This window comes from Salvelinus sp. IW2-2015, linkage group LG17, assembly GCF_002910315.2.
Source record: "Salvelinus sp. IW2-2015 linkage group LG17, ASM291031v2, whole genome shotgun sequence".
NCBI lineage: Eukaryota > Metazoa > Chordata > Actinopteri > Salmoniformes > Salmonidae > Salvelinus > Salvelinus sp. IW2-2015.
In genome coordinates this window covers 20,218,490-20,237,356 of record NC_036857.1, presented here as the reverse complement: position 1 = coordinate 20,237,356, position 18,867 = coordinate 20,218,490, and the positions used below count along the sequence as shown (strand labels likewise).

General features: G+C 41.5%; 1 protein-coding gene across 1 annotated transcript in view; it reads right to left on the bottom strand.

Annotated features, from left to right (window-relative positions):
* LOC111977225 (metabotropic glutamate receptor 4-like) overlaps nt 1–18,867 on the bottom strand; it is a 309,721-nt gene that overhangs the window by 3,437 nt on the left and 287,417 nt on the right. Inside the window, exons 8-10 of the mRNA XM_024006595.1 lie at nt 12,147–12,283; nt 6,673–7,608; nt 132–378 (exon numbers count right to left, since the gene is read on the bottom strand). Of these exons, the coding sequence (XP_023862363.1) occupies nt 132–378; nt 6,673–7,608; nt 12,147–12,283 (1,320 nt within the window). The remainder of the gene's footprint in view (nt 1–131; nt 379–6,672; nt 7,609–12,146; nt 12,284–18,867) is intronic.

Genomic DNA, 18,867 nt, shown 5'->3' with positions numbered 1-18,867 from the left:
TCAATGACTTTAAGGCATAAACTCAAGGACAGAGTGCTGTAATAACTAAACATGTGTCCTTATTTGCTCTCTCCTCCCTGATCTCTATTCCCCTCTTGCTCCATCCCTAACCCAAGGCCCTTGGTGCTAACCTTGTGTCTCCAGGCTTTCACACAGCTCAGACTTGGCCTCTCCATTGGGCCGGAGGCCGCCCTTAGTGGGGAACTTGTTGGACATGGTGGCCGCGGTGACCACAGCCTTGAGGCTTCGCTTGCGCTTGGGAACGTTCTGCTCCGGGTGGAAGAGGACCACGTAGACCTTGGGCATGTAGAGCATCCCCAGAGACACAGAGGCACTCAGGCTCACAGAGATGGTCAGAGTCGTGGTCTGGATGTACATCTGTGGAGGAGATGAGGGAGATGGAGAAGAAAAAGAGAAACATTGTTATAAGGTAAAACAGAAATTATCCAGTTTCAGAGGGTAAGTRGAGGGTAGCCTACTCAAGATATGGTTCCCCACGACAGCATTGACCTTTGGCTTTGTGAGAGTACATTCTAGTACTAGTTATACATTGTTTATGCAAGACTACAACAAAAACAACTCTACTTAGACACGTACGAGTGCACTTCAGTATCCTAGTAGATATTCCAGCAATATCAAACCCCCACCATCAGATGTGATAACATACATGGAGTGGACACATGCAAACTGTTCTGTTTTCAAGTGCTCTTTGCATGATTCATCAACTCCTGTTTGTGTTTTTATTGGTGTGTTTATTTGTTTGTTTATGATATGTGACTAATGTAGGAGGCCTCGSAATGAGTGACTGTACTACAGATGTCTTGCCCTCGGTCCCGGGCTGCAGTAGAGGGGTTGGAATCGACTCAGTGTAAAGACAGCTGTGACTCACAGCTGTGCACAGAAAACATGGCTACATGCAAGGATCAAGGAGAGACATCTTGAGAACATCAATACAATGCCTAAGAGTGTGCCCATATAAATGGTATAATATTCTCAATGGAATTAAATGATCATATAGGTCAGATGATATAGGTGTTCTGGTTGCATTGTTAGACAGTACGGCTGATTCAGTATGGTAGTAGAAAACAACATCATCAATAAAAAAACACTGTATCTGTAAAAAATAAAGAAGATAATATGTAGAAGATTYGAATATTGCCATCAGATAAATGTACTCTCTGTGGTGAACATATATCACGGCTATCCTCTTACAAAACTGCAAAATACTTTTTGTTAACAACTTTTTATTTGGAACATAATTCCATCTCCCTTTGGGATAGGGTTGCTGAGCTATTCCGAGAATGATGAAAGAAGTGAGAAGGGTGTAAATTGGAAACATAGCTCCCAGCCACCTCCCTAACAGATTTGCCTGAGGTGGAGACTGACATTACATTTGCAGACATCATGAGTGACTGAGCAGTATGGCAACAGGGAATAACCCGACAGGTCCTCTGTCATGAGAATGTCAACAGCTATAACTAATCTAACAATAGTTATAGTGGTGCTTTGGCAACTCTAACTTCAGTCAGCCAATAATATACATTTAAAGAGGTTGTGCTTCCTGCCATATGTCCCAAAGACCTAACAAAATAAAATAAATGWATTACTGAATCATAACATATATGTTCTGTATGCAGTATATGAAGCCCCTAAAGAAACGTTGGTTGAGAAGAAAGYATGCCTGAGCAAAGTAAGAGCGATAGGGGGACTGAGGGGGAGTATGTAATCTCCTGAGAAGATTACACACGTCCCTGAGTGAGCCCGGCACAATATTGCTGCCTCTCCGGAGTACAGGGTGGAGTACCTCTGTGAGGGGGGCCAGGACCCCTGTCCCCGTCCATCGGCCTCATCCAGATAGATTCGCCTTGACAAACTGATATGATCGCCAATGTGCCTCATGCCACAGCAGGAAAATGGTGCTCGATAGACAGACTTCAGCATGCAAAGCCATTATTTCTGTTCTAGGAGCAGAAAAACCTTTCTCTCCAAAGTGATTAGGCATCAAATCTGTGCTCCCTCCAGCCAGCTGCTATTTCAGCCCCTGCCTTTCATTCCAGAGTTTGAGGTGCTAAAGGTAACTACATTCACATCGTAGTATAGGTTTAAATGACCAAAATATGAGCACCCTATTATTCTAAAAGAAATACCTTAGAAACAAAAGCCTTATCGTTTAAGATGATCAAATGATGCATATTTGTATGGAATTGCCAGACCTGGTTGGAGTTGGGGCTGCAGCACTTGGATTGCAGGGTTGGATCAATCAAACATAATGGACTGTCTCCAGCCGTGCCTCGTGTTGACTGCCTGCACCTGACTGCAGCTACAGTACCATCCAAATGGTCCTATCCCTGGCCCTGTGCATGCTGGCGCCTTTGTCAGTGGAAGGCAGACATTGCCAGGGACCGTTAAGTGAGATGGGGGCAGCCTCATGAAACACGTCCTCCCTTCGAGCAACCACAATTACACTCCTGCCCATCTACAGTCCTACCTCTAACTTCTCTGCATTATCCCACYTGCCAGAAATGTATCTGGGTTCCTAATATCACGCAGCGTCTCCAAACAGATAAAAACATCAGAACATTAATGTATTAATACGATTAGCTGCATCCAGGAATGGTTATTTCTGCATTTTTTTATTTCTGTATTCCCATTGGCTGAGGTTTGTTAATTGCAGCAAAAATGCTCGAGATGTTAGTCATTACTTATTGTCGTTTGCAATGGTTGGAAGCCAGCATAAGCTTCCTTTGAAGTAAGACCAGATAAGGGATATATTTAAGGTTGTTTTGTGCTTTAAATGAGCATGTATCATCTGCTTCCACAGTACAGTACAGAACATACTGTATTACACCTCTTTCCCTTTTTACTGCAGTGCTTCCCTTTTTATAAAACTTTGAAGAAACCATTGGATAGACCTTAAAGATWTTTTTTTAAAGAATACATTATGCAAATCTTATATTTGCTCTTTAAGCTTTATGTCATGTGTATGGCCATAGCAATGTAAACCCATGCTCTCCATTGTCTCTACATAGAAGTTAAACATCCCAGATTGGCAAAGCATGGCATATCATCATGCATGATTAGCCCTGTCCTGACAACCCTGCCAATCAGCTGCATTGTCCTCCTTATCAAACACAGAGGAGAGATTGGTGCTGTGCCACCCTCCTTTCAACCAGGAGACAATGACACAATTAACAGAGCCCTATCGCTACCTGCCAGTCTACTGCTGCCACCCACAATCTCCCAGGCTGACTCTACTCCTGCTGCCAGTCAAGCAGGAGCAGGGGCGAACTGGTCATCTAGCATTTTGTGCAAATGCCAGATGGGRTGGTCCATTTTTAGCCCAGTGGGCCTGTCTAAACTTTTTTTTGCACAAAATGTTAATGYGTTGGTGTGGGGGCCTCAAGGGYAAAAAAGGACCGGTGTGGGGGCCTCAAGGAGAAAAAAGGACCGGTGTGGGGGCCTATGGTGTGGYGGCCTCAAGGGGAAAAAATGAACAAGAGCCTTGTCATGTAACAAGACCCCTTCCATTTGATTGCAAGGTGATTCAATTAGAGCTAATTGTTCATATGATTCAGAACTTATCTTTATAACAAAAACATCCACAGCAGGGGATCCAAAAGATATTTGCAATTTTTTTCTGTGATTTTTACCCTGAGTTCCCGGAGAGTTTGGCACTTCATATCCTCAAAAGATTGCCTTAAAATGTTAAAGTGAAGCAATGTATCCCTAATGTACATTGTACACACTAACCACAAACAACAAAAGGCAGGCTAGCATTTTTCCTAGTTAAATAACAAATAAAAATAAATAAAAATGTGCATTCGTCATGAATCTTGTTCTGGAGGCAGCTCTGCTGAGTGGTCACTAGCTGGCACAGCCACAAAATCATAAAATCTGATTTTAAACCTAACCCTAACCACACTGCTTAACCTAATGCCTAACCCTAATCTTAAACGAATAAAAAAAAATACAGCCAATTTTGACTTTGCGGATGGCCTATCTAGCGMATATCCCTCAGTTCTGCCTCCAGGGCAATATTCATGACAGTAAATGTCAACCTGCCAATATAATACAGACATGCTGCCAGTGCTAACTTCTGTGGGTGTACAAGATTGCAGGTCTCACTCTGATGAATCACATGTTTTATGCTCAGACAAAACTGTCCCCCGGGGTGTATATGTTAACACGATTGTATGCTTTTCTTTGAAAATAACAGCAGTTACCATGCAGCTCTCACCATCGTAAAGATGGCCACGGTTTGCTTTGTATTGCCAAATGACCTTCCTAAACAGCTTACCTCAGTAATTGGACTATTACTGTAGGGACATTCAATGGCTGCTTTGTTTCCTACAGTGATAGTCCTCAATACAGACAGTARATTTATGATACCCAACAGAGACCYAATKAAAAYTATGAGCTAGCYCACACCAAGAGAAAATTATTGAATGTACAGTCGTGGCCAAAAGTTTTGAGAATGACKCAAATATTAATTTTCACAAAGTCTGCTGCCTCAGTTTGTAAGATGGCAATTTGCATATACTCCAGAATGTTATAAAGAMTGATCAGATGAATTGCAATTAACTGCAAAGTCCCTCTTTGCCATGCAAATGAACTGAATCCCCKAAAAACATTTCCACTGCATTTCAGCCCTGCCACAAAAGGACCAGKTGACATCATGTCAGTGATTCTCTCGTTAACACAGGTGTGAGTGTTGACTAGGACAAGGCTGGAGATCACTCTGTCATGCTGACTGAGTTCGAATAACAGACTGGAAGCTTCAAAAGGAGGGTGGTGCTTGGAATCATTGTTCTTCCTCTYTCAACCATGGTTACCTGCAAGGAAACACGTGCCATCATCATTGCTTTGCACAAAAAGGGCTTCACAGGCAAGGATATTGCTGCCAGTAAGATTGCACCTAAATCAACCATTTATRGGATCATCAAGAACTTCAAGGAGAGCGGTTKAATTGTTGTGAAGAAGGCTTCAGGGCGCCCAAGAAAGTCCAGCAAGCGCCAGGACCYTCTCCTAAAGTTGATTCAGCTGCAGGATCGGGGCACCACCAGTACAGAGCTTGCTCAGGAATGGCAGCAGGCAGGTGTGAGTGCATCTGCACGCACAGTGAGGCAAAGACTTTTGGAGGATGGCCTGGTGTCAAGAAGGGCAGCAAAGAAGCCACTTCTCTCCAGGAAAAACATCAGGGACAGACTGATATCCTACAAAAGTTACAGGGATTGGACTGCTGAGGACTGGGGAAAAGTCATTTTCTCTGATGAATTCCCTTTCCGATTGTTTGGGGCATACGGAAAAAAGCTTGTACGGAGAAGACAAGGTGAGCACTACCATCAGTCCTGTGTCATGCCAACAGTAAAGCATCCTGAGACCATTCATGTGTGGGGTTGCTTCTCAGCCAAGGGAGTGGGCTCACTCACAATTTTGCCTAAGAACACAGCCATGAATAAAGAATGGTACCAACACATCCTCCGAGAGCAACTTCTCCCAACCATCCAGGAACAGTTTGGTGACGAACAATGCCTTTTCCAGCATGATGGAGCACCTTACCATAGAGCAAAAGTGATAACTAAGTGGCTCGGGGAACAAAACATCGATATTTTGAGTCCTTGGCCAGGAAACTCCCCAGACCTTAATCCCATTGAGAACGTGTGGTCAATCCTCAAGAGGCGGTTGGACAAACAAAACCCCCCAAATTCTGACAAACTCCAAGCATTGATTATGCAAGAATGGGCTGCCATCAGTCAGGATGTGGCCCAGAAGTTAATTGACAGCATGCCAGGGCAGATTMCAGAGGTCTTGAAAAAAGAAGGGTCAACACTGCAAATACTGACTCTTTGCATCAACTTCATGTAATTGTCAATAAAAGCCTTTGACAGTTATGAAATGCTTGTAATTATACTTCAGTATTCCATAGTAACATCTGACAAAAATATCTAAAGACACTGAAGCAGCAAACTTTGTGAAAATTAATATTTGTGTCATTCTCAAAACTTTTGGCCACGACTATAGAGGTACTGACTAATGGCGAATAAACTATAAGCTATAAAAAAATAATACATTCAGGGTCAGACCCTGAAGAAGGCACAGGGATCCCGAAACGTTGGTGATTTACCCAATAAATGACTGGGAGTTTATATATAGAGTGTGCGACTCTTTATTTTTAGAACCCAATGGAGAGCGAAATTAAATTCAAAACCTATGAATGTGTATTATTTTTCGAGACACYGGGGTTGTAGACCAGTTTTGCTCTGTTCTAGGAGGATCACATGCTTTTCCCCCCCTTTCTGTGATTAGCTTCAATGGRATCTGCTCTTGGACAGATTTGACAAATCCTCGGCATACACGAGTGAATTTAATTTGCTTGTCATCATGGTGCTCGCTACTTACAAACTAGTTTTACAAGTTCTAGTTCAATCGGCCAACATTGGAAAATTCCTCAAAACAGGATAGTATGAGTAATGGCTGTCAAGGATAACTAAATGATTTCATAAATTATTGTTTTAAACAATTTTGAAGATACATAATGAAACAAAAATGTTGCTATCATAATATAAGTAAAGTTCAACAACAAAACATTTAAAATTGGATGATTATGAATTAATAGGTAATGCATTTAAAAGCATCATTACCAAGAGTAAAATTGTTAAAGTAAACATTCACCTTTTCTGTTGAMTGTGAAGTCCCAAAGAAGATGGGTATGAAGGCTAGCCAGACGATACAGGTGGTGTACATGGTGAAGCCGATGGGCTTGGCCTCGTTGAAGGTCTCTGGCACCCCCCGGGTCTTGATGGCATACACTGTACAGGTGACCATGAGCAGCATGCTGAAGCCAAGCAGGCAGATCAGTGAAAGGTCTGAGATGTCACATTTGAGCACGCCACGGGACATGTCCGGGTTGGACGTGCGCTGGTCCTCATAGTCGATGATAGCCTGAGATGGGTCTACACCGAACCAGATGCACACCCCCAGGAGCTGCACTGAGATCAGGCTGAAGGTGATGACCAGCTGGGAGGCTGGGGAGATGAACCTGGGGGCGCTCACTGACATCTTGCCCTGCTCAAAGATGCGATAGATACGGTTGGTCTTGGTGAGCAGCGCTGCATAGCTAATACTCATTCCCAAACCTAGGAAGATCCGTCGGAGGGAACAGATTCCAACGTCAGGCGCTGAGATCATGAGGAAAGTGGTGGCGTAGCACAGGAAGATGCCCGTCAACAGCACATAGCTGAGTTCGCGCCCTGATGCCTTCACAATGGGGGTGTCGTTGTAGCGGATGAAGGTGGCCACCACAAACATGGTGGCCATGATGCCCAGCACAGCGATGAGGACGGGGATGACGGCCCAGGGGGAACTCCACTCCAGCTTGACGATCGGGATGGCCTCGCAGGCGGTGTGGTTCTCGTTGGGCCGCAGGTCAAAGCGGCACATCTTACAGCTGTAGGTGTCGGCCTGGTACTGGTAGCCATCACAGCGCTCACAGTGCCAACAGCAGGGGACACCCTTCACTGTTTTCTTCCTCTCCCCAGGATGACAGGGCTGACTGCAGATAGACTGGGGTACCTGCCATGTCCCACCAGGCCACCGCATCTCCTTAGTCTGGTGGAGAGAAGGGGAAGAAGTGGAGGAGTTATCTCTCTGTCTGTGACTGTTATAGTGTACTTTATGAAAGCATATTTTCCATGAATAGGCCTAATGAAATTTGATTAAACTTAGATTAACATTTGCACTTATCAAACAATTATATTATGCAAAGAAACATGCATTAAAAACCTTTAAACTGCACCCAAAAAGATTTATAAAAAAAAAAAAAAAATGTTTCATGACTTAAACCAGCCAGTTGGCTGCCAATTAGATAAAACACATTTTGCATTGGAATTTGCATAGACTTTTTAAAGCATCTAAAAAATTATACATGAATTTACATCGCCTCATTACTTAAAACGGAAGATAGGCCTAGTTAAATGAGGACTGAATCAAATATAATAAAATGATAACATCTTAGAATCCAGTAAATTTACATGTCCTGAAAATATGTGAAACATATTGAAGATAAGAGCCAGAGGAGGATACTGATATGGATTGAAAGGATTTTTGTATTTCACAAATAAAAAATCCATAACAATATTCTCCATTGTCATTATCACTATCTTACTGAAAAGCATTCCTTAATGGGTAACTCAACCGCCTGGTAGACATATTTTCAAGATATTACTAAAATTGAAAACAATTAGTATATAATTTTGAAAATATAAGTTTTAGAGGTCAACAACATTTTAAAACTTGTCATTTCCTGATGCACGAGTAAAATTTTGGGTAATATGAGTGTTGTCTTGCTCGCGTTCACTTCCTGGTTTCAACTGTCTTTGAATCCGTGTTTTAAAAAATAGGAGATCCGATAATGTCATACTAAATTACATTATTGAGAGGATAAAATATGGCAAACAAAAATCATATGTTAATTTCATTATATTATTGCCAAATGATCTCATACAAAAACTGAAAATAGGCTTGTTTTTCCATATAAACCAAAAAAACTACTTATTTTCACAATTGGTGGGTTAAATGTGGAATGTCTGTCCTTGGCCAAATGCCCAGCCAACTTCCTGTCCTTCAAAATAAGGGAAAGGGATACTTAGTCAATGAACAACTGATAGAATTCAACTAAATGTGTTATCCGCATTAACCCAACCCCTCTGAACAGAGAGGTGGGGCTGCCTTAATCGACATGCCATCGGCTCCCAGGGAACAGTGGGTTAAACGCCTTGCACAGGGGCAGAACGACAGAATAGTCACCTCTAATTCTCTCTATTAATCTGCTATCTATAATGGAACAAATTTTTAACACAACATGTAAAGTGTTGTCCCATGTTTCATGAGCTGAAATAAAGATGTCAAAATGTCCATACACACAAAGCTTATTTCGCAAATTTTTTGCACAGATTTGTTTACATCCCTGTTAGTAGCATTTCCTCCTTGCAAAACATAATCCATCCACCTGACAGTATGCATATGACAAGCTGATAAACGCATGATCATTAACAGGTGCACATTTGCTGGGGACAATAAAAGCCACTCTAAAATGTGCAGTTTTGTCACACAAGAAAACACAATACCACAGTCTCAAGTTTTGAGGAGCGGCAATTGGCATGCTGACTGCAGGAATTCGACCAGAGCTGCTGCAGAGAATTAATGTTAATTGCTCTACCATAAGTCGCTCCAACGTTATTTAGAATTTGCAGTATTCCAACGGACAAAACCACATGTAACCACGGTGGCCTATGCCTCCTGCCACCCATCTGCGCCCTGCCCAGTCATATGAAATCCATAGATTAGGCCTAATGAATTATTTCAATTGACTATCCTTATATGACTGTAACTCACGTAAAATCTTAAATTGTTGCATTTGTTTTATATTTTTTTTCCACATACTAACCTCATAAGGCATTTATAAGGTATATTCTTTAAGAATCAATGGGTATATATAATTAATGTTTAAGTATGATTGAGTACATGGCAGGCAGGCAGGGAGGGGAAGGGAGCGGGGGAGAGGAGTCTACTGCAGGTGTGTGTGTGGTGGCTTTGCCAGTCAGTTGTGGGTCGTCTCTGTTTCCTCAGGCCTTTGGCTCTTAATCTGAATCCTTCACCCTGCTCACTACCTCTTCATTGTCACTCTGTTGAATGATGTCATTCTCCGACCCCTCCACTCTCCTCCTTTCCTGAGCTCATGCACTCGACAGAATACAGAATACAGAATAACAACACCAGCAGAGCTACAGCACCCCTCATTCTGAAATGACACCTCTTCAGAAATTATGTAGTCTACTATGTTCAGATTACCAATGGTTAACTAGGGATCTAGGATATATCAGTWAGCTAACCATTTACATTAACAGCAGTTCATTAATAGGTCAATAAAACTATACTTTTCGTTACTATTTTATCATCTTAAATCTAAAATAGAAATGGAGAAATATCACTTTCTTGGTATTAATATATGKATTAATAGCTATTAATATATAACTAATAGATAGTAAATTGAATATAATTAATGTAGAAGGGTAAAATCCTATTTTGAAAGGACAGGAAGTGTTGGCTGTGCATTAGGTCAATGACCAGCATTCAGGAATACAATTGGCCAAAATGTAGATGACCCACTCGGTTGAGCTGCCTGTTAAAGTTAACACTGATCACATTGTGTGGCCACAACTATCTTGTTTATGTTGTTGCATATTAAAAAGGAATATTACATATGCATGAGGGCACAATTCAATTAACTTTTAGTGGATTAGAATAAATCCAAACACAAGGGGGTGGGATGAAAGACATCTGTTTTTAAGGACCATTTAAAAAAACACCATCTAACAAGACGACTACACCAATATGGAGTTGGTCCCCCCTTTGCTGCTATAACAGCCTCCACTTTTCTGGGAAGGCTTTTCGCTAGATGTTTGAACATTGCTGCCGGGGACTTGCTTCCATTCAGCCACAAGAGCATTAGTGAGGTTGGGCATTGATGTTGGGTGATTAGGCCTGGCTCACAGTCAATGTTCCAATTCATCCCAAAGGTAATTGATGGGGTTGAGGTCAGGGCTCTGTGCAGGCCAGTCAAGTTCTTCCACAACGATCTCAACAAACCATTTCTGCAAAGAATCATCTAGAATGTCATTGTATACTGCAGAGTTAAGATTTCACTTCACTGGCACTAAGGGACCTAGCCCAAACCATGAAAAAGAGTCCCAAACCATTATCCCTCCACCACCAAACTTTACAGTTGGCACTATGCATTGGGGCAGGTAGCGTTCTCTCCTGGCATCCGCCAAGATTAATCCGTCGGACTGCCAGATGGTGAAGTGTGATTCATCACTCCAGAAAACACGTTTCCACTGCTCCAGAGTCCAATGGTGGCGAGCTTTACACCACTCCAGCCGATGCATAGCATTGTGCATGGTGATATTAAGCTTGTGWGCGGCTGCTCGACCATAGAATCCCATTTCATGAAGCTCCCGACAAACCGTTCTTGTGCTGACGTTGCTTCCAGAAGGAGTTTGGAACTCGGTAGTGAGTGTTGCAACTGAGGACAGACGATTTTTACGCGATTCAGCACTCGGCGGTCCCATTCTGTGAGCTTGTGTGGCCTACCACTTCGAGGCTGAGCTGTTGTTGCTCCTAGATGTTTCCACTTTACAATAACAGCACTTACAGTTGACCGGGGCAGCTCTAGCAGGGCAGAAATTTGACAAACCGACTTGTTGGAAAGGTGGTATCCTATGACGGTGCCAGGTTGAAAGTCACTGAGCTCTTCAGTAATGCCATTCTACTGCCAATGTTGGCTATGGAGGTTGCATGGCCGTGTGATCAATTTTACACCCCTGTCAGCAACGGGTGTGGCTGAAATAGCCGAATCCACTCATTTGAAGGGGTGTCCACATACTTTTGCATATAGTGTAACTCACCAGGAAACTACATACTGTATCTGTCCTCTTCTCAGCCACATAAGCCTTGCTTAAAAGGCACTTTCCACCTAATTAGGTAGAACGAGCAAATGTGGTAATATGGTAAGGCTTACATAATGARCTTGTCCTTTTGCCATTATTTTGTATATTATCATATGTTTTGGATGCCTGCAGGTTACCTGAAATGGCCTGGTTTAGAATCTGAATCAGCTAAGTAAACAGTCTCTGAATGGCAACATGGTTGTTAGCATTTTGTGAATATTARTATCGCTATCCCTGGGCCTGCATTTCACAACAGCTAGGGGGGAATCTATGAAAATGGTAAATCTGGATTGGGTGTGCAACAGTAACCCCACAGCCGGCCCCTGATATCTACTGCCCTATTGTGTTATAGATAAATCCCAGGACCTGAATGACTTTGATGGTAAAGCAACCCAACTCAAGGCAAGGTGCATGGACTGCTATGGATACAGTAATGAATAATGCATTCATATCATGGTTTAATATGACATGTTTTTAGCCAGTGCATCTTTTTTCACCTAAAATATGATGTACTGTCTAAACCCTCACAGACTCTATTTCGAACTGCATATGTTATTTACTTGGATTCCCATTATTGAAAACCTTGACGGGTGCCATGCAATAAACAAGTGGAAGTCATAATGAGAGAAATAGCCATACTTCTAAATGGAGCTGGTCTGCCCAGTGGCCGATGATCTTGTATTCTGTGGTGTTGTGTTTCATCTGGTACTGATAGATCTCATAGCGACCAGGGGCATCTCCGTTCACATTGAAGATCACTGGAGTGCCAGCAATTCCTGCAGAAAAATAAAAAGGGAAATTTTTGTTAAAAAATCCACATTCTTTGTACACAATATGAAACTATAACAACCTTGGTATGAACATCCACATGTACAGTATTGTTATTAAACATTGCATCAGAAACACTGGATGGTAGAGGGTCATTTCATTATCTGAAATTATGTAATAAAGTATTTGTTTATTCATAAAAGCTGTCGTGCGAAAATCTTTTCTTGGTCTTTTTTTTCATCATACGCTATATGTGAATAGCGTTACATGAGGTCTAAGCTGCTGGGGCATGAGTTCTCTACCCTACTGTTATATATGAGGGGAGTAAAATGGATGCTGACAGCCATGTGGGACTTTTCCCCTTGGTGTCGGACCACAGCTCATGTCTGTGCCCAATCTCATAAAATTTCACTCTCTTTCATTCTGCCTGTTGTTTTGTTACACATTGCCCCCAAAGTCCCCTCAGAGCGCTGTCTAATGACAGCATGGGGCCTGATTACTACCGTATAGCTCCCCCCCCCCCCCCCCCCCCCCCACACCTCTTCCTCTCTGTGTGTTCCTGCCTGGTCCTGGACCTGAGCAAGCTCACAAACCCCTCACTGTGTCAAATGAGGGGTGTGGGGATCCTGTGATTTTCTGTTGGGGAGCGCGAGTAGAGCACCGCAGCCAGCTGGCCCATAGAGAATGTGGCTGTGGATAGATGCGGATAAAGAGAGAAGGCCATAGAGAATGTGGCTGTGGGATAGATACGGATAAGAGAGAAAGGCCATAAGAGATTGTGGCTGTGGATAGATGCAGATAAAGAGAGAGGCCATAGAGAATGTGGCTGTGGATAGATACGGATAAAGAGAGAAGGCCATAGAGATGTGGCTGTGGATAGATGCGATAAAGAGAGAAGGCCATAGAGAATGTGGCTGTGGATAGATCGGATAAAGAGAGAAGGCCATAGAGAATGTGGCTGTGGACAGATGCGGATAAAGAGAGAAGGCCATAGAGAATGTGGCTGTGGACAGATGCGGATAAAGAGAGAGGCCATAGAGAATGTGGCTGTGGATAGATGCGGATAAAGAGAGAAGGCATAGAGAACGTGGCTGTGGATAGATGTGGATAAGAGATGATAGGCCATAGAAATATGGTGGCTGTGGATAGATGCAGATAAAGAGAGAAGGCCATAGAGAATGTGGCGTGTGATAGATACGGATAAAGAGAGAAGGCCATAGAGAATGTGGCCTGTGGACAGATGCGGATAAAAGAGAAAGAGGCCATAGAGATGTGGCTGTGGATAGATGCGGATAAAGATGAGCAGGCCATAGAGAATGTGGCTGTGGATAGATGCGGATAAAGAGAGAAGGCCATAGAGAATGTGGCTGTGGATAGTTGCGGTTAAAGAGAGTAGGCCATAGAGAGGATCTCTCTTTCTTTCTCTTTCATTCTCTCTCTCCTCCCCACATCACATCCCTTTAAAATATGGTTGCAGCTCACTTTGGTGGCACTTGACATCACACACTCCAACACATCAAAGCAATACACATAGGTGTGCTTGCAAGACAGGTCTCAGATCTCGGCTGTGAAGGTTAGTGGATAAGAAAGCTTAGATTTTAAAAGGAGATTCGAAATACAAGATGGTTCATTTTAGTGCTGACTTCCTGTTTAAATGTAATATGGGCCTAGGATGGATAGTGGATGTTTTTTTGTGCTTCAGAACATCATAGAAATATCGCTTATGGGGAACATCAGTCAAACGTTTTCTCTGTACCTAAGCATATTATCTAATCTACAGGGAATGAGTTCTCATAGAAGAGTTGGTCATCCCACTTTCAAAGAGATAAACGCACATTGAACACATCCAGTTTATAATCATGTTTCTCATCGCTAAGAATGTGACCCGTACATTTTCTCTGCTCCACTCACTATCTACTCAAGTCAAAAGGTATCCGTCTCTCTATAGCTAAAGAGAATAGTTTCTAAGGGGCAATGTCCACAAGTGAAAAGGTGTCACCCATGAAGAGTAGATCAAAAGGCCAATATTCTCAGTTTGCAAACTTAAGTTGTTATATGTGGTGAGTTATGAGAATGCCTTGCTGCCTCCACTGTACACATTTTTCATGAAAAGAAAACTACTCTAATTGTATTCATATACAAGTCACTTTCATTTTGTTTTGATGAAGTACTGTGTGAGTCATTGAAAAATTATGAATTAGAAAGGTTTATCTAGTGCCAGATAAAATTGGCAACCTTTAGATAGACTGGCATTGGCACACTTTACCTCTTCAAGAGGCTTCCATGGGCAAGACTTCCAAGACTTTTAGGGAGTCAACTTTCTATGTCATTTTACATTTTATCTCAGAGGTTATTGCTCTACTGTAGTTTTGTCAAAGTCGTCACTTATTGAATGTGTGAAAACTGGCATCATATGGTTGAATTCTGAGGCAATAGTCTATAGCAGGGGTACTCAGCTCTTACCCTATGAGGTTCGGAGCATGCTGGTTTTTTGTTCTACCTGATAATTAATTGCACACACCTGGTGTCCCAGGTCTAAATCTGTCCCTGATCAGAGGGGAACAATGAGGAAATGCAGTGGCACTGGCTTCGAGGTCCAGAGTTGAGTTTGAGGGGTCTATAGGGTCTACAGCCTTGTAAAATACTGTCCAGTCAGCTGAAACACATTTTGTTTTAAACATTGTTCCTTCTTAAGAACCAATGATGTTAACCTTACTATTGACTGACTCTTTGAAAGTTATTAGAAGTATAAAAAGTCTGTTAAGTACAACTATMTAATATTAGAATAATTTGAGTTGCCTACATTATGTAAATATGACATACATTGTACTGAATAATAAGATGTAAAAATAGTATCCATAAATACATCTCATGATGATGGTTGAGTGTCTGTGGATTTGTTTTTAAATACTCTACATACTGGTACTGTATGTGATATACATATTCAAGGTTTTTCAAGGGGTTATTCTTCCATGAGTCTGACTCTGAACATAAAAAAAATGAATTTCAGAACAGCTGCTGAAAACCCGTAAGGTAAGGGCTGTACTGTATGCACAGTGGTTTACCCTAAGGTCTCAAGTGACCTGCATTCAAACCACAAATCCATAATCATATCTGGGGTTCAATCACAGAGAAAAACAGAATAAAACACACTTAAAGTACATGGAGCACATGTAAAACAACAAACAAACAAACAAACAAACAAATAAATAAATATAGTATAAAACACCCCTCCCTCAGCCACTGTTAGTGCTGCAGCCTCCTCAACCAAACTAACAGTGAAGATACACAACTATCACAATCTTCTACATTCCCTGTAAATGCTAAGTAGGCTTTGAAAACACAAGGATTCAGTGGTGACAATGACACGCAATAATTTACAACCACTTTAAATGGAGGCCCAGCCTCTCTTGGTTATTAGTCAGCCAATGCTGTGGCTGATTGTCCTGTCAGCCTCTCCCTGTTATTTCTTTGTGACACCGAACTCACAAAGGAGGCCGCATTGAATTCCAAGCTGTATTTTACCCTACCCTCGCAGTTTGTCATGGCATGTAATTTTGTTAGTTGCCTGGCAGGGAGGATGGCATTTGACGTTTATGCTTCCCCACTCTGTAATTCAAATTTCATATGCAGGCAGTTGCAACAATTAACTGGCTTAACAAATCGGCAAGTTCATATGTGCCAGGTCCCTCTTGACTTGAAGGTTTGCTTATGGCTACTCACTGAGGAAAGTATCCATTGTTTGTTGAAGAATGCAGAAGTACATTGTATTTTTCTAGCTGAACTAACAATCTCAGCCATCCTACAATCACAAAAATGTTAACAGTTCTTTGCTTTTAATTAAAGCAATGCCGCTGGGTTTCAATGTAATGGATATGGGTATTTGGAYCTTTTTATCTCTAATCTCGCTTTCTTTGAACGACGAGAATTCACGATGTAAGCTGTGCTATCCCCCGAATATGATACAATTTAGCCAGTGCAGCAGAAGCATTGTTTCAGAAAAAATAGATAATATGGTGGTAGGACTAACATCAACAAGAATCAACCTCCTCAACAATATCAGGAATGGCCTCCTTTCCTCTAGTCAGCATGGGTGCTATCAGGTCCCAGACAGAATAGACTGGGATCATGTTAACACTTGTTATCCTTAAAATCTTTTCAATTGTAAATTCTAATGTACAGTAAGACTATTAAAGGCAATACATCCTTCCGGTAATGTGTTTTTGTCATTGATTTTTAGTTAATCTTAGGTCTAACCGCAATACTTTTGAGTATTATTACTGAGAAGTCTTCCAGTAATGCAAGTAAAGGTCATTGTCGTGGTGGTTCCCGGTGAATGACGAAATCCAATGAATATTTACATAATCTACAAAAAGGTATCAACAAKATGAACAGACTCTCAAAATACAGGTTTGAATCTAAATCAAAAACCTAGCCTCAATCAGGCCTACCTTGCCAAACCAAAAATAGCAAGTTGGGGTATACCAGGCAATGGACAGCCTCCCKACACAGCTCACATACCAGAGCTGAACATAACTCCCCAGTTCACAGGTTGAACTAACAGGTACTGTACCTTTATACCTACGGCCACTCCCTATGGACCATACCATTAACCATGGAGCTCTTTACCCAAATATGACATATTAAATCATGTAACAGACATCTTCATTATACCCACATTTACATATACCATTTAAATAAACATCTTAAACATTCCTGCTTATCCTCAAAGCGGAAATACTTTCCATTAATGAATACACATTTAACAGCAATAGTTCTGCAGGGCAGCAGGCAGCAAAACATATTACTTATGGAGCCGTGCACCCGCCCATTACACACAGACATGAGACACGAGATGTAGTTCCGAGATACGCAAACTTCAGACACAGGACACGTTACAATAAGGAAATAAACAAACTTATTTCTCGTCAGTGTAGCAAGTGTTCATGTGCACCTGAACATCGCATCCACGTTGGAGGATTGCAAAATGGTACATTTCTGCATTTAAATAGGAAACTGAAATGCGTCACAATGCAAATCGACCAAACATTTCCCTGACACATAATTAACCTTGCCTTGCGCACAGTAAATACCCATGATACTGGCAAAAGAATAACAGTATATACCTTTAGGATACATTAATTACTAGATATATGGGGAAATATGAACGCGCTAAACAATTTCTAAGGGGAATTAAATAATGCACTTTCATGACGAGAGCTACTGAGTCAGCTTCGTCACAGGCATTCAAGTCCTTTTCTATAGGGAGTGCTACTGCTAGGTTGGAGAAGGTGGTAGGGGTAGGCTGGATGTCAAAAGAGGGGTAAAGGGAGCTTCATTTAGAGTCTATTGACGAACCTGGCTTGACGAAGGCTGCCCTTTTGTCTTATATTTTGCAGATAAACAATTCCCTTCAATGGTAAATTAGGTAGATAAAGTTAAGTCAGTGAGACTGATTGATTTAAATGAGACTGAGTGATTCATATTTTGTGACAACTGATGCGTGCTCTCCTTCAGTGTTGAACTAAGCATGTAACTGTGTTAATTGCTTGCTGTTTGGGGTTTTAGGCTGAGTTTCTGTACAGCACTTAGAGATATTAGCTGATGTACGAAGGGCTATATGAAATAAACTTGATTTGATTTTGATTTGATTTGTTGACAGTCATTGATCTACAAGTCATTTGGCAGGCTGAACAACCCCAGCGAATATCAGTAGCCTACTCACTGTGCCCAGCAACACGAGGTAGGTAGCCTGTTTCTGCTCTCAGTCGCACATCAGAATTAGACTGTCATCCATGTTTCTCAATTGTCCATTTTCAAATTTGCACCAAAGATCAAATTTCAAAGTGTTTAAGGTGAAGTTTAGGCATTAGCTCCACATTTTTAAGGTTAGGATTAAGTTCAGGCATTAACTTAGAATTCTTAAAGGGATACCTTGGGATTTTGGCAAAGAAGCCCTTTATCTACTTCCCTAGAGTCAGATGCACTTGTGGATACCATTTGTATGTCTCTGTGTTCAGTATGGAGGAAGTTAGGGGTCGTTTCCGCGAAGTACCCCTGATAAAGAAATGTGCCTGCACTACAGACGGCTATATCGTTCCGCTAAGACTGTGCAAATCTGTCATCAAGGCAAAGGGTGGATATTTTGAAGATTCTCAAATATAAAATATGTTTTGATTTGTTTAACACTTTTTTGGTTACTACATGATTCCTTATGTGTTACTTAATAAATGTGATGTCTTCATTATTATTCTACAATGTAGAACATTGTGAAAATAAAGAAAAACCCTTGAATGAGTAGGTGTGTACAAACATTTGACTGGTACAGTAGATACAGTGCATTCGGAAAATATTCAGACCCCTTGACTTTGGTAAGTTACAGCCTTATTCTAAAATGGATTACATTAATAAATATTCTTCATAAATTTACACAATACCCCATAAGACATTTTTGCAAATGTATTAAAAATAAAAAACAGAAATACCTTAGTTACATAAGTATTCAGACCCTTTGCTATGAGATTCGAAATTGAGTTCAGGTGCATCCTGTTTCCTTTGATCATCCTTGAGATGTTTCTACAAATTGATTGGA